At 40.6% G+C, this 16,180-nt stretch overlaps 2 protein-coding genes and 1 long non-coding RNA gene across 3 annotated transcripts in view; 1 reads left to right on the top strand and 2 right to left on the bottom strand.

Annotated features, from left to right (window-relative positions):
- The window catches only part of LOC148842180 (copper-transporting ATPase PAA2, chloroplastic), a 56,380-nt gene extending 42,238 nt beyond the window's left edge, over nt 1–14,142 (top strand). The window contains exons 14-17 of the mRNA XM_088957916.1: nt 11,164–11,338; nt 12,458–12,589; nt 13,228–13,378; nt 13,786–14,142. Coding sequence (XP_088814042.1) covers nt 11,164–11,338; nt 12,458–12,589; nt 13,228–13,378; nt 13,786–13,874 — 547 coding nt within the window. The 3' untranslated portion in view covers nt 13,875–14,142. The remainder of the gene's footprint in view (nt 1–11,163; nt 11,339–12,457; nt 12,590–13,227; nt 13,379–13,785) is intronic.
- Nucleotides 1–14,258, bottom strand: part of LOC148842179 (uncharacterized) — a 32,014-nt gene extending 17,756 nt beyond the window's left edge. Inside the window, exon 1 of the long non-coding RNA XR_016103288.1 lies at nt 14,133–14,258. This is a non-coding gene — a long non-coding RNA (uncharacterized LOC148842179). The remainder of the gene's footprint in view (nt 1–14,132) is intronic.
- Nucleotides 14,259–14,812: 554 nt separating this feature from the next.
- Nucleotides 14,813–15,763, bottom strand: LOC148842178 (Putative membrane lipoprotein). The gene has a single exon (XM_088957917.1). The coding sequence runs from the start codon at nt 15,673–15,675 to the stop codon at nt 15,049–15,051; it is 627 nt and encodes a 208-aa protein (XP_088814043.1). The 5' UTR covers nt 15,676–15,763; the 3' UTR covers nt 14,813–15,048.
- Between the last annotated feature and the right edge of the window lie 417 nt (nt 15,764–16,180).

Below are 16,180 nucleotides of genomic sequence, written 5' to 3'. Positions count from 1 at the left end.
GACTGTCTCCCAGATGATGATTAGATTCAATTGGTGAGTCAATTGGTTTTACCCCCAACTTTCCTGTATCTTCTAGTAAATCTAGTACATATTTCCGTTGGGAAATAAAGATGCCCTTGTGAGAGCGGGCAACTTCAATTCCAAGGAAATAACGTAAGGGGCCTAGATCTTTCACCTCAAATTGAGTGGCTAAGAATTTTTTTAGTCTCCGTATTTCAGCCTCTCAATCTCCTGTGGTCACTATGTCATCCACATACACAATAAGAGCTACAATTTCCCCTTCACCTCTTTTCACAAATAGAGTATGATCTGACTGGCATTGTTTGAACCCCATCTGTTGAACTGCTAAATGGAACTTACTAAACCAAGCCCGAGGTGATTGTTTCAACCCATATAAAGATTTTTTTAACCTGCACACCTTTTGTTCACTACCTTTGGCATAGAAACCTGGAGGTTGGGTCATGTACACTTCCTCTTCCAAGTCACCATTCAAGAAAGCATTTTTTATGTCCAATTGGTGAAGTTTCCAGTCAAGATTTGCTGCCAATGAAAGAAGGATCTTGATCGAGTTCATCTTGGCTACTAGAGCAAAAGTCTCTGCATAGTCCACTCTTGCTACCAGTCTAGCCTTGTACCTTTCAACAATTTCATCAGCCTTGTGTTTCACTGTGAAAACCCACTTGCAACCCATTGGTTCCTTCCCTTCAGGAAGGTCCACCAACTCCCAAGTGTCATTTTTGTATAATGCATCAATTTCTTCCTTCATTGCATTTGTCCATTCAGGTTTAGATAAAGCTTCTGTCACATTCTTAGGAACGGGGACACTGTCCACAGAAGAGGAGAATGCACGGAATGAAGGTGAAGTGTGATCATAGGACACAAAATTAGAGATAGGATGATTAGTGGTACAAGATCTAACACCCTTTCTCTTAGCAATAGTAATATCAAGATCATTGATGACAGGTGAATCAACATTTAGAGGAACAGACATATCAATAGGAGCAAGTGTACCTGGCTGATGAGACGGATCTTCCTCTGGTGAATCCGATGATGTTGGTTGCATAGTGTCAGGTTCCACGGCTCTTGAACTCTGCTGGCTTTTATGGCGACGATGAAAAACCCAGAAGGGAGGAGGATCGGATAAAGGAGGTAGTTGAATTTGAGTCGCCTGTTTCTCCTCAACCCTACTCTCCCCCTGAGGAGTAACCGAGAAGAAAGGTTGATTCTCAAAGAAGGATACAAGAGACATAGTACTTGCGAGAGGTAGGACCATAGCAACGATACCCCTTTTGAGATAAAGGGTAACCAAGGAAAACACAAGGAATAGCCTGAGGATCAAGTTTACCTCGAGTAGGGGACAGGTTATGGACAAAGCAATGACACCCAAAAACACGCATCAGAATGGTTGACAACGGAGCTGTAGGAAACAGAAGCTGATGTGGGGCCTTATACTCTAGTAACGGAGATGGCATACGGTTGATGATGTATGTAGCACACAAAATTGCATCCATCCAAAAACATTTTGGCACATTCATATGAATTAATAAGCCACGAGCTACTTCGAGAAGGTGACGGTTCTTTCGTTCAGCAACACCATTTTGTTGGGGTGTCCTAGCACAAGAGCTTCGTTGAAGTGACCCACTCGAAGCAGAAAACTCCGTGAGATCACTATGGAAGTATTCCTTTGCACTGTTCGACTGGAAGATATGGATTTCAATTTGGAACTAAGTGAACACCATGCGTTGAAAGTCTTTCACAATTTTTGGCACTTCATCTCGAGATCGCATAGGGTAAACCCAAGTGTATCTAGAGTAATCATTAATCAAGGTAATGAAGTACTTATATCCAGCCTCAATGGGTAGAGTAACAGGGCCTCAAACATCAGAATAAACAATATGAAATGGAAATTCAGATCTTTTATTTCTCAAAGGTAAAGAACTTCTACAATGTTTACTCAATTGACATGTCTGACACTGTAACTAACTCACTGACAATGACTCAAACAACTTTGGGAACATAACTTTTAATGACTCAAAAGAAAGATGACCCAGACGACTATGCCATAAATAGGCTTGACTCTCACTTGACAAACTCATGGACTATGTAGCCACAAGACCAGCTTTATTCTCCAACACGTAGAGACCATCCACCATGCTTCCTCTACCAATCGTCTTCCTCGAGGCCAAATCCTGAAACACACATGAAGACGGAAAAAAAGTGACTGAACAGTTCAAGGAGTGAGTTATACTACTAATGGACAACAAATTAATTGGTAATTTCGGAACATGCAGTACATTAGAAAGGGTAAGGTCGAGTGGGAGAGGTATGGTACCTTGGCCAGCTATGGTAGAGAAAGAACCATCAGCTAGTCTCACCTTATCTCTCCCAGAGAGAAGGTTATATGTCTGAAATAAATTTGACTTACCGGTCATGTGGTTTGAGGCTCCGGAGTCAATAACCCAAGGAGAATCAGTGGTATGAGATGACACATGGAAGGCAGTGGTAGCGTTACCTGATGTAAAAGCGAAAGAGGTAGAGGGAGTAGGACCAGAATCCATCTGGCGGAGAGTCCTACCATACAATTCCAAATGGTCACGAAAGGAGTGATAATTTCTTCCTTAGGGTCAAAACCGGGATGCCTCTCCTAAGTTACCAATGGACCAGTCTTTGTCGACGCTATATTAGCTGTTATACTTTTTTCTGATTCTACTGGCTTGGTTTCTTGCCCTGATCAGGTGTTGACTTCTTACCCAAATCCTGTGCCCATTTAGGTTTTCCATGGAGATCCCAACATGTTTCTCTCGTGTGTCGTGTATTCTGGCAGTGAGTGCACCAAAGTTTATTCTTATCATCTGTTCTTTTCTGAGAGTCACCTTTCTTAAAAGCACCTTCGACATTTGTATCTGAATTTCCCCGGACAGCTAGGGCAACTAACTCCCCCTCTACACAATTCATCACACTTCTTCTACTCTCTTCTGGTTGCACCAAGGCATACACCTCCTGAACTGATGGTAAGTCTTTACTACCCAAGATCTGCACCCTGATGGACTCATATGAAGGATTCAGCCCTAGGAGAAAGGCAAAGACTCGTTGCTGAGATACAAGTGGCTTATACGCCTTTGCATCTTCATCACACCTCCAATTCACATTCTGGTAGTGATCAAATTCTTTCCATATCGATGTCAAATCAAAATAGTACATCTAAAGGGATGGGATATCCATCATATGGACGCCCAAATCTTGTGGAATGGATTGGGCGAATTTCAAAATTTTCTCCCATCTTTGCAGGGAATTAAATTTCCTATTTTAGAAAAACATATTTTTCAAGGATCAATCTTGAACCATTACCAAACCAGATCTGAACCAAAAGAAGTAAGAGGGAGGATGTACCTGATACAGAGAAACAGTATCTCCCAATGGAGGTGTTCACGCCCAAGGAAGGATCCAAAATCTGCTCCCACTGAAGATGGCACAGTGTAGGATGGAGCAGAATCAACAGTGTTCTTCCAAAAGAACTTGACCCTTCGCAAGAATCAACAGGATGGCTTGTGAATACAGCCCCAATCAATCTTTTCCCCAAAAGATTGGTATCAAGATCAAATCTTGATTACTCTTGTAGAGAGTAAGAGATCGAACTACTGGAGGTGGCGGCTGCAGGAAGGAGGAGGCAAGAGAGTATTCGCAAGGTGCAGAATTCTCTCTTCTTGTGATTTCAGCTCAGACAAATTTTGGATTGCATGTCTAAAGGTTGTTGCCCCCTCCTCCTTTCATAATCTTAAAGGGATCAGCTCCTAATCCCATTAGGAGTTGCTGATCCAAACCATATTTGGATTAGAAGTTCCTTTAAGTGATAAGGGATAACCCTTATCTTATCTGTAGATCAGATCAGCCATCTCCTAATCTAATTAGGAGGCTTCCAGATCTAAATCTTATTTAGATCTTGGATTCTCTAAGTGGATAGGGTCTGGGCCCAATCCTATCAGTTGATCCATCTCAGAATTCGCCCCTTTTAATTGACTGATCAAATCAGCCCAGTTCGAAATGGGCTTAAGGCCCATTTAAGGTTATGTATTCACTTAGCCTTCCAAACTGCTGCCTAGTTGGGCTTCCTTGTATGGCGTGGGACCCAAACATTGATCTACACATCAGCCACATGGGTTCAGCCCAGCCTTTGTTACAAGGCCTGGCCGAATACACTGTTATGGACAGTGCACCCCCGAAACCCATCTTATGGGCTCTATGGGCCCAACACTTACCCTAAGTGGTCCCTGGGCCAAGCCACCTTGTAACACCCAGGGACTGTGGGCAGATGCAAGAATAGCCCATCAGGTATTATCCTCAATGGTCTTACACTTAACCTCTCAGCCCATAATGATCATACACTGCCCGACAAGAGAGGACCTCTCCCTCGGCTGCAAGGAACAGTGTTGCACTCTCTGCTTATATGGATCCCGGGAAGTAAAACCTTTTAATAACCTTTTAGAAACCATTATATATATACTTTTATATCTCATATAAAATATATTTTGCAAAACAAATCTCAACGATTGAAATCAGTTGCCGGCAGTCTTGGTTTCCATCAGTGAGAGTGCATCCCTGATCATTACCTTTGTCCGACAAAGGGGCTGATCCTGTCACTATGATCACCCACTCAAATGAATTCTCAGACTATCCCAACATACCCAGGTTTTGACCCCCGCTAAGGATCTCACTGAATGGTATATCAAAGACAGCCCAATCAGACACCTAGTGCAGTATCATAATCGAGTGTAGGGGTCGGGTGTAACTTTCCAGTTTTGCCCATCAATCTCCAAGGTCTAGGGCAATACTGAAAATCTGATCCAGTTCATAGATTCAATTAATCATACACTGTATGTGCCTAGGGTCTCACCCTGGCAGCTGAGACAAGCCACCCCAACCGACTTGGTGGCACCACAGTGTCAGCCTTGTCAGGATAGGTCTCCCCAGACCGACCCACTGGCTGTGAACATTCTAAACTAACACGAATCTCATTAAGTGCCCAGTTTAAGGGTATTATACAGAAACATACCAAGGGAACATGAATCAAATATGCACTTTTATTCATTTACAATAAACTCATAAAACACATCATCTTGATTGAAGCTAAGGGCATACAAAACTGTCTAACAACATCAAGAGACTCTTCTCCCCCTGCTTGCAAGTAGAGGATTCAGCTTGCAATTGATATATCTTGGCATAGTGTCTCTGCTCTAAATAGGTGGTCTTTGCTTGTTCCCATATCTCACAAGCAGTTTCAGCCCACATAAAAGTCTTCCTTACCTGTGGCAGCATGGAAACCAAGAGCCATGACATCACCATACTAATCTCTTGGTTCCACCTATCATATTCAGCACTTCCGTACTTCGGTTCCTTCACTCTCCCATTGATGTATCCTGTTTTCCCCCTAGCAATGATGTAGAGTTTTATTCCCCTAGACCACTCAAGGTAGTTCAGAGCATCAAAGGGAATAACAGCCATGGGGAAACTCATATCCATTCCCCCACTCACTCCATTGTGGCTCCCTCGAATCTCTGAAGTAGCAGAATTCTAAGATGACATGGTAAGCACAAGTTTTTTTATCTAAACTTTCAATTTAAGATCCCTCCTTATATCGACAAAAAACTTCACAAACAACAATTCAGTTCTGGACTTAATCTGAGCACAAAAAACAAACAACACCAACTTCCAAAGAAGAACTATGGCGAGACTGATTTTCACCACAGCATTAATCAATAACGTGTAAGTTCCACCACAGCATTAATCAATAAAAGAGATCCTAACACACATGAAATCAGACTAGCGAGCAGAGAAAACAGGTCATCTACGACCTACAGTCACCTTTTCATAGGTACAGGATCACACGATCCAACAAATAAAAGATATAACCCTCACAAAAGTCTTCCGACATTTACAGGATCACACGATCCAACAAATAAAAGATATAACCCTCACAAAAGTCTGCTGACATTCAGTGGTTTGGATTCATTCGCTCTCAACTTGGTACACAACCAAGTAAAGAAATAACGGAAGAAAGAAAACTTTAGGGTTGTACCAGTTGCAGATCTGATTTGATCAGCCCAGATTCAGTCCTCTGTTCCGCCCAGATTCAGCAACTTGAAGAGAGAAAACTTGGTCGCCCAGATTCAACAGCCTTGCTCTAATACCATCTTGACAATAAATCTGATTGAAATATGAGGAAGTAGAGAAGAGAAGGAAATAAGAGAGAAAGGAGAAGAAAGGAAGAAGAAAAAGTTTGGAGCAATAGAACAGTGCAGGCGGCGCCAGCTTTTATTATATTATATAGGGCAGCAGAAATAAGAGGGGAAAAGACCCTTGTGCCCCTGCTGTAAGTGAGTACAATAACAGACATAACAGAAATAAAAAACGCTTTAACTAGCCAAACAGACCCTAACACAAATAACTAAATTATTTCTGGGGTGCTAATAGTGGGAATTGGGCAGAGGAAGCTTGAAAGTTTGGAATATCAGGCTTTCAGCCAGAATCTACTGCAGAAAGTTTGCCTTCATGGCCAAAGTTGAGGGGAAGCAGGTAAGCTAGATTGCTTTGGAGTCGTATCCCACTTGCAGGTTACTGGAATGTTTGAAAGAAAAAGAATCGAAGAATTTTTGGAGACAAGTATTGGAATATAGGCAAGGTTGAGGCAGCTGTTAACACATCAGTTGCCGTTTGGATTTCATCATCTCTAGACTTTTTTCAAGTTTCTAGGAAGATTTGGGGAACGATTGGGGAGATATTGTGGGGATTCATCTTGTATCTTGGATGGTTTATTTTATTTCTCCTTCCTAGCAATTCTGTTCTGTTGTTTTGTTTGCGGGTGATTCCTTATCACGTTGTAGGTTGTAATCTTTTTCCTTTTTTAATGAATTTTCTTTTTGACGATTGTCATTCTCTCAACCCATAAAGCTTAGGGGCTAGGGTGCATATTCAAGTTTCTATGTTTGTTGGAGCATCTCACTAATGTTGATTATTTTAAAAGCAACCTCCTAGCAAAAATATTTTGACTTTTTGATGGAGTAGGACCATCTAAATATCTTTAACCAAGAAATGTTGGAGCAGTTGGGAGGAAATGTGCAAAGCTTTGGAAAAGGAAGAGCGAGAGAAGAGATTCAATAAACTGGAAGACCATGCTTTATATGTTACTTCTAGTAAATTGAGTAAACCCATCTTTGAGAGATTCAATAAAACCAATCACCTGAATATTCGTGATCTCTAAAGCTTGTTTTAAAGTCCCAAATGATGAAATAATACTCAAAGAGGAAAAAGAAACCGCTTAGGCAACCCAGGTTTGGCAGGAGTAGGAGGTGTTTACAGAAACAAGTGGGAGGAGATTCTGGCACAGTCATAGGGTGGATAATGAATAACAGCATCAGACCCTGGTGCTTTAGGGACCCCATTTGAGAGGCAACAAGGCGAGCAAGGCAAATGGGAGTTATTTTCAGCTGGAAAAGATCAGCAAGTGGGATGGCAGATGCATTAGCTAGACAAGGGCCCACAGGGACCAAATATTTTGGGGGAAGTATTGATAGGGAAGCTGCAAACTCTGTATCCTAGCAAAAGAAAAAGGCCCTGGAGTTTATGTAAGATTGGGGTGCATTGGCACAACCAATGCTGTAAATAGCTTTTTTATCAGTCTGTAAATAGCTAATTGTTTATCTACAATTAATAAAATTTTTAAGCTACCCATCAAAAAAAGAGGAAAAAGAAACAAAATTTCAGATGGGTTTGTTTCTACAGAGTGATATACAGAACAGTGTAGGGTGTTTCAGATATGACGGCATGTTGCCTCACAAAGTGTCGTTCTGGAAATAGATTCTTTAGCCAGAAACAGTGAAGCATTTCAGTTCTTTTGTCAAGTTCATAAACACGAGGACTTAAATTGCAAGTGAAAGCAGCATTCTAGACTTCAAAATCTACCTTTTTATGGGTTTGGAAAGGAAACATGCATAGGATTGCCAAGAGCAAAACATGATGATCTGGGAAAACATTTTTAGGCAGAATTTTTGAAAAATAAGATGTATAAAATGCATAAGACAGTAATTCATGTTGGAAAAGAATGGTCCCACAAAAGGGTATAAAAAGGAAAGAAAATTCTGAAGTGTTGGACCAGAATCTGTGAACAGTCAAGAGTCTGATTGTGTCTGGTATGGATACTTTGTCCATTTAGAAGAGGCATTGCAATATGTCTTGGTATACATGGGAGAACTGCTAACTTTTCCTAGTCTCTGCCTAGTGCAGCATGGATGGACTTCATCCAATTACCTGCTTTCCCAGTCCAAAACTAGTTTATGTTGATCTTAAACTCAAAGTAGAAGGTAGTCTCATGTTTAGCCCATAAATAAGGACCATCCAAGGATTCTCATCCTGAAGTAGGCAAGCTTTAAAACACTATGGGTAACAGTGTGGATGGCTCCAGGATGTTCTCTATTTTTTCTTGTGTTATGTGTTTATCCTTGATTCTCAAGTTATTTCCTAGAGAGAACCACTATCTTTCTTTATAAATGGCATTGTACTATTCATTGTCAAAATAATGAAGGTTATTACCTCTTTAAAACTTCTATTCTTTGCACATCAAGTAATCACCAACATTCTTTTGAGTAGCTGAGTAAAGTGTAACCAGATACCATACCCAAAGGAATAATGCATGAAAATATGGTTCGGTGACTTCTCTTCATTGCACAAGCTGCAAGCATTAGCCATGTTCTCCCCTTTCTCAAGCAGCCCATCAATCATTAGAATTCTATCCAGAATATCCTTCCACAAAAAGAAGGCTCACCTTCTATGGGACTTGCCTTCCAAATCCATTTCAATGGAACAGGCTTTCCCCTAGGATCCAGCAATGCCTCATAAAATGAGTTAACTGTAAAACCTCTCACTTGGCTGTTTTCCATAATTGTCAGTCTCGGTTGTCTGGATTTGTTTGATCTCTTCCAACAAAGTCACCACTCTAAATTATCAAAAAAAGAAAAAGTCACCACTCTGTCAGCTTCCTATTAAAACCACACAATCTTGCTGCCAATAATCTCGTAGCAATCTTTGATGGTAGCATCTTTATTTTGTACCAATCTGAACAAAGAAGAGTACAAGGCACATAGTAATTGATGGAGCGCGATCCGGCCGGTCTTAGCTGTCCGCAGCCTTGCTTCTGAACGGGGTAGCAGGGAACCTGAAACGGAGGAAATGGGGAAGCTCCGGGGGGAACCCGGTGTAGAGGCTCCGAAGCTCAAGTTAGAATCCTTCAAAAGCAAGGTAATACCAGATAGCGCAAAGTTTGCATACCTCGTATGTCGGGGGGCAGGGGGCTCTTATAATCACTTCGTGCACTCGCCCCGAGGCCCTTGTCAGGTCGGGTATGATTACCCTTGTGCTTGTCAATTCGGCCGTCGTCCTTTCTGTTGAGACAGAACCGTCACTGCCTAACCGTCTTTCTAACTGGAGATGGGGGCGTCATTGGCGGTGGCAGGTGGCCGTTTAGAGATCTGCCACCAAACGTCAGATCCCAAGTCAGTCAGGCGCGGCGCCCTCGGGCACGGACTTCCTTAGTGTCAGGCATGGTACGACTTGTTTGGTTTTGGTGCCCAGAAGGTGATGTGAAGTGCTGAGCAAGGCGAGGTCTTGAGCTCGGAGGTATCTATAGGGCAGGTCAGTTTGGCGAGGTGTATCCCGAACTGTTACAAAGTGGGTCAGTTCGGCGAGGTGTATCCCGAGCTGTTACAAAGTGGGTCAGTTCGGCGAAGTGTATCCCGAGCTGTTACAAAGTGGTCAGTTCGGCGAAGTGTATCCTGAGTTGTTACAAAGTGGGTCAGTTCGGCAAAGTGTATCCCGAGCTGTTACAAAGTGGGTCAGTTCGGCGAAGTGTATCCCGAGCTGTTACAAAGTTGGCCAGTTCGGCAAGGTGTATCCCGAGCTATTACAAAGGGTGAGTTCGGGCCCCCCGTAGGGAGTTCAGTCCGCTGGTGTCCCCTTGTCCCCGCCTAGGCTTGGCCCCTTTTGCCGAGCTGTTGTTTCTGCCACATGTCACGTAATAGAGAGGTCGGGCCAAATCTTCCTTCATCAGTAATCTTGTCCCACATCACAGAAATTTCTAACAAATGGTGTTGCCTTCAGCTCCAGGTTGGTATTAAATGTAGTGAGAGAAAGATTACTACCATAATACCTTTCCATAAGCTGGATCCATATGAATTCCTGATAGGGACCAACTCCCAATCAAGGGCCAAGCTACCATACTTTCCTTGGATTAACTCACCTTCTTCCCCATATCTCCATAACCATTTACCTAGAAAGCTTGATTTGTTATTCCAAGGGGAGCAAATGTCAAATAGCTCCCATTTTTTTAGTCTGGCAAACCTTAGACCAGGCCACTAGATGGTATTCATTGTTAAATTACGGGTCCTTGGGCAATTTCTCACTACTTCAATCCATGTCCTTTTTGGTGGATTATAAGCTTCTGAATTATGGTAAAAATTGGACTCTGCTTGGTATCACAGAAGAGAAAAGACGAGAATAGAATTTTTTTTCCTGACAACACTACAACAGTTTGGTTGTCCATAAAAAGAAAGAAAAATTTTAATGAATTGTGATAGTTGTGGGACTCATGAGCCTTTTTACCAATTGAGTTTTAACTTTTAAACACCTACTGCTATATGTGGACCCCTGTGACTCTTTTCTTTTTCCAAAATATTTTGGTCAGAAAAGTAACAGTAAAGTTTGAGGGAATATTGTTTAACTCAGAAAACCTGACAACTAGAACCCACAGAATCTTCTTTGCAACCAAACATACCTTAAAAGCATAATTAGAAAACCATTTCTAGTCACCCCAACTTTCCTGCATTTTGGGCAACCAAAACAGTCTTATGCTACCTATATTACTTGATATTTGAAAACTTTCTCAGAGCTGTTGTAGAATATTTATAACATCACTTCTTTTCTTAGGTGCTATTAATGTCACTCACAATGCCATTACTATCCCGATTCTATAACTTCAAATGAAGGAAGTGACATGCTATGCTTATTTGCTTTGGGGGATTCCAGTACATAATCATTCTATTCATCATACTCTGCTAATTTGAAATGGTGCTATTGCTTACTGGTTCCATGTGCTTACTTCATTGTTCTGGTGTCAAGGCTCCAGAAAAAGGGTATCAAAACAATTCTCTTGTCTGGCGATAGGGAAGAGGCAGTGGAAACCATAGCCAGAACAGTTGGAATTGGAAGTGCAAGTGTCAATGCATCCTTAACTCCACAGCAGAAATCTGGTGTCATATCAAGTCTTCAAACTAAAGGACATTGCATCGCCATGGTAACCCACTTTATTGGCATTTTCTGTAGTTCAGCTATTATGCTTGACATATTTCAGCAAACACTCCCCCATAAAGTGCATTCCCAAGGTTTAGTGATTATGGACATTTCAAATAAGCTAGAGGAAAAAAAAAGAGTGATTGATTTTTTTTGTTGGGTGTTTTTTTTTTCTGTAAAACTTTGTCAGAAAAAAAACAAAACAAAACAAAAATCTTACCCATCAATAATAAATAATGGGGGAGTGATCTGGGCACATCCTATTTTGATAAAGGGGGCACACCCCTAATCATTACTCAAAATGTACATGGATTAAAAGTAAAAAACACTTCATGTTATGACTTTTGTCATAACCAACAGTAGTTTCTTTGTCTTATTACTAGGGATGTACCCAGTTTATCAACACAGTTATTGATCAAAAAAAAAAAGTACCCAGTTTATCAAAAATGGGATGTGCCCATTGTCCAGATCAGTTTCCATAATAAATAGAAGAGTTACTCTTCTTTTTTTCCCAATTAAGCCCCACATCAGTCTATTTTGCATTTATCACTGCAATACCACCTCCACTTGTTTGTTCCACGTATCTTTAATGTATCAATCCCAATGTAGCTCTCTTCTAGATCATTTTTAGTAGGTGGCTTATGTTTCATCCTTCCAATCAGTTGCAGAGAGGCCGCCTATGGGTATTTTTCCCAGGCCAGTTTTAGGTGATGTTTGCAAATCCTAGTTTGGGATTCTCAAATAGCATCCTTGGCATAAAATTTTGGATTTTGTGGATAGTTTAAACTTCTTAATTTTTCTTCATTTGAAAATATTTTGAAGGATTTTGGTCATCTAGGACTATTGTCAAAAGACAAATACAGGGATCAAATGCTTCCAAATAGAAAAAAACTACAACACAACACTTGATTCCCTGAATAGCAAATTGAAATTAACCATAGGTGGTTCTTCTGAAATTTACTGAAAATGACTAGAAGAGGTTTCAACTTTCAACCACTCCTATCATATTTGAGTTTAGGTGCATTGTATTGCCTTAACTGTCTGAGCAAGCAAGACCTAGATATTCTTGTACTTTAGTTTTACCAGGGAAATTATATCTGACAGATGTCTGTATCTCTCGAAGGTGGGTGATGGCATAAATGATGCGCCATCTCTGGCTCTTGCTGATGTTGGGATTGCTTTGCAAATTGAAGGGAAAGAAAATGCTGCATCTGATGCAGCCTCTGTTATTCTTCTTGGCAACAAACTCTCACAGGTCTGTTTTTCTGCTAGAAATATGTTTTGTAGTTCACCTGGTAAATGATGCATCATTTATAACCTCCACAAGTGCAGTTTATAACACAAGCTGACGTACAAGAAATTATTTTAATAGCTTGGCAGATGATGGAATAGTGTTATTATCTCTATATTTGAATTTATAGATGTAAACGACATCCTTGTTGTATTCCTATTCTCAAGATATTATTTGGAAATCGGAGTTCATAATTCTTGAAGTAATAAATATACCGAATTTTCATTCTTCTGTTAATTATCTCTTGAGAACTCAGGCCATTGTTAGTCTAAAAACACAGAAAAGCTAGTTGCTCTACATCCACTATTGTTTTCACTGATACTGAAGGTATCAATGGAACTTCCAATATCAATTGTCAACAAGTGATTAAACTTTTAAATAATTAAAATAACCACACGCAAACATAACTAGGATTCTCTCAAGGCTTCTATTTATACAACTATAAATATTTTCCTGTGTTTTGTGTTCATTCAGTTTCTTATAAGGTTGTTGGTGGCCTGTTTCCAGTTTCAATTACTATCATGAGTTGGAATGATTTTTCTGACTGAGAAGAAAATCATTGTTTTTTATTCTCACATATTTATCTCTTCTGAGGTTGACAGGTGGTAGATGCACTGGACCTTGCACAGGCTACAATGGCGAAAGTCCATCAAAATTTATCATGGGCAGTGGCATATAATGTCGTTGCTATACCAATTGCTGCTGGGGTTTTACTTCCAAATTTTGATTTTGCCATGACGCCTTCACTTTCAGGTGAGAAAAATTGAACTAGCATCAGGATATTTGAGGTATTTACTGTGGAAAAAAAGAGTATTTTAGATATGCATGGCAAAATATTCAAGCTACTGGAGAACAGTCATCCTTTGTGTTTCTGTTGTACAAGTTGATAGATTTAGGGTTTTGGCTCACCATCTTATGGGCCGCAAAGTTTTTTTTTTTCTTTATTTGCCCTGGGGGGGGGGGGGTATTTTTGTTTTTCTTTTCCGTGTTTTTGGGGGGTCTTGACAGTCTGCATGTGTGTCCAGATGATTGGGGAATGAGGTTGTGCTCCCATTAATGATTTTGTAGTTTTTGCTTCCTTAGTCTAGAAATCAAGTTGAGGTTGGTTGTTAAAATCATTTTAACTAGAAAAACACTAAAATACTGATGTGTTTTGACAGGTGGACTGATGGCTTTGAGTTCTATATTTGTCGTCACTAATTCTCTCCTTCTACAGCTTCGTGGATCTACCACAAAGAGAAAGAGCTAGCCATATGCCAACAACCGGATCTGTAATTTTTTTTTCTGTAAATTAGAATCGTATCTTCAATGTGCATTGTATGCGGAGGATGATTCAGAATGGGAATAGAAGAATAAGTAAATATGTAATATATCTCTTTTTTTTTAATTCTATTAGCGTCAGTTGTTTTTTTTAACCAAATCAAAATGTGTAGTCAGAAATCAGAATATACATGCCGCTTGACTAAAAACATGTAAATGTGGCCAGTTTGTGAAAGAAAACCGGTACCTTTGTTGAAGCCGTGCTTTCCTTGAATTTCGTACCTGTTCCTTCCTTTGCATCAGAATATACCACGATCAACCGCAAAAATTTGCCCAGAGAGATCAGCATCCCGAACTCTTCCAACTGCTACAAGAGATAAAAATAAACTCTTGCTTGCTGAGTTTCTGGATCATATCCTATATGACCGATACAAGCGTACCAAGTTGTTTGGCCTGAACGAATGTATCCGAGGGGGAATCTAGTTGTTGTAATCCTGCCACCCATATTTGCATAAATGATAGTCTATAAATGTTTGGACAATAGATTGTGGGGAAAATGATATCTTGCATCTCCCTATACGAGTATCAAACGCTCATTATTTGAGCGAATCTGACCTTGTCTCCGCATATAAACTTGGAAACAAGTAGAACAATTTATTTATTGTAATTCTTGGTTCGGACAACGGAGCGGAAATTCATCTTTGCAACCTGAATTATAGAAGAAACTTTTCGAACCTTGGGCTTGGGGATCAAGAACTAAGATGCGTATTTGTTGAGCTCTATATAATCTTGGAAAGCTAAGAAGAGAGAGCTCTCCGGTATCTGTTCCTGTTCTATATATTTCTCAAATAGCGGCTAAATTTGAACCAACAAAATAAACATCACTAAAGAGCAACGCTTATAGATCACAGGACCCATGAAAGTAAGTTGAAGAGAGAACGAAGAAGATTTCATCACAAATCAACACACACACACAACTCAAGCTTTACATTAGCTTATGGAAAGCCATAAAGCATTACCTTCATATACTTAAATACAAGTATTACCAAAAAAATGATACGAAAGGTAGTTAAACTTGGAAACCTTCTCCCGTGGCCACCCCATAGTGACCCCCAAATGAAGGAATACCTCGTCACATAACCACAGCTTGTTATATATTTTTGTTAGCCTTCAAAATCAGTTTTCACCCACTGCCCGTATTTGTTCTTCATCTTCTCATCTAATTCCTTTGCGCGAACCTCTGCAATCTTGGCCGCATTTGCCATCGACTCCTCCTGCACTCGAGCCATCCTCCTGCTTCTTTTCCTTGCTGTCGCCTCCCTCTCAGTTTCCAACCCCTCGTACTCCTTCACCCAACAGCTGTGAACCGCACAAGCCAAGACCAGAACACCCAGGTCCGTAAGGAGCATAGCCATAAGAGTCCCACACTCCACCCTGACCAAAAACCGAGCTTCTTTTGGATCCCTTGGAGAGCTTAGCAATTGGAGGCTTGAATTCTCTTGCGTAAACAAGGCCAGGATGCCGAGCACTTGGCCAATAGATGAAGCGAGGAGAAGCGAAATATGGGTTATGAAACAGAAATGAGTTAGCTGAGAGTAGAAGCCCACAAGAGATGAAAGAAGTGAGAGGCAGGAGACCACGAGGAGTGCCCAACCGAGTGAAGTAGGGGGATTCTTGAGCAGAAAAATGGGAGGAAAAGAGGCTGATGATAGGATGAATAGAATGAAACTGAGGGAAGACAGGAGGAGATTAGGAAAGGAGAAAGAACTTCTAAGCTTGGAGGAAGCCATTTCGGTGGATGGAGTATTCTCTGGTGAATGATGATGATGTACTAGACAACGGGGTAAGTTTTGCTCTGATGAAGGTTAAGTCTTCTTAAGCAGGGTGGGCAGAAATTTGAATTTTTATACTGAGTGAAATTTGGCCGTTAGAGTAATGAGATTACAACGGCTAGGTAGAAGAGGGCCCTCCGCCCTCGGAGGCAGGAGCCCAAGATCTTTTCAAAATCACGGTTGCTGTAAAACTCTCCCACTGACTGACCCTTTATTTCCCTTTTTTAAAGTGTGTAGAACACTAGAACGTTGGTTTTTTAAACTTTGAAACCTCTCTCTGTGGTTAAATTCAAATTTGAGCCTAAACTCATTTTTGGAAAGAATATAAATATAAATATGTATAAATACATACAAAATAATATAAAATTTGCACTCTACATATTTGTATTTGTGTATTTATATTCTTGCCGAACTGAGCCTAAAGGAAAAGCAATAATGTTTACATCATTATTTATGCTAATAT

This window comes from Nelumbo lutea, chromosome 8 (assembly GCF_056320005.1).
Source record: "Nelumbo lutea isolate HS-2025 chromosome 8, American lotus-T2T, whole genome shotgun sequence".
NCBI classification, from domain to species: Eukaryota; Viridiplantae; Streptophyta; class Magnoliopsida; order Proteales; family Nelumbonaceae; genus Nelumbo; species Nelumbo lutea.
The sequence above is the reverse complement of the archived record's forward strand: the minus strand, read 5'-3'. Positions and strand labels throughout refer to the sequence as shown.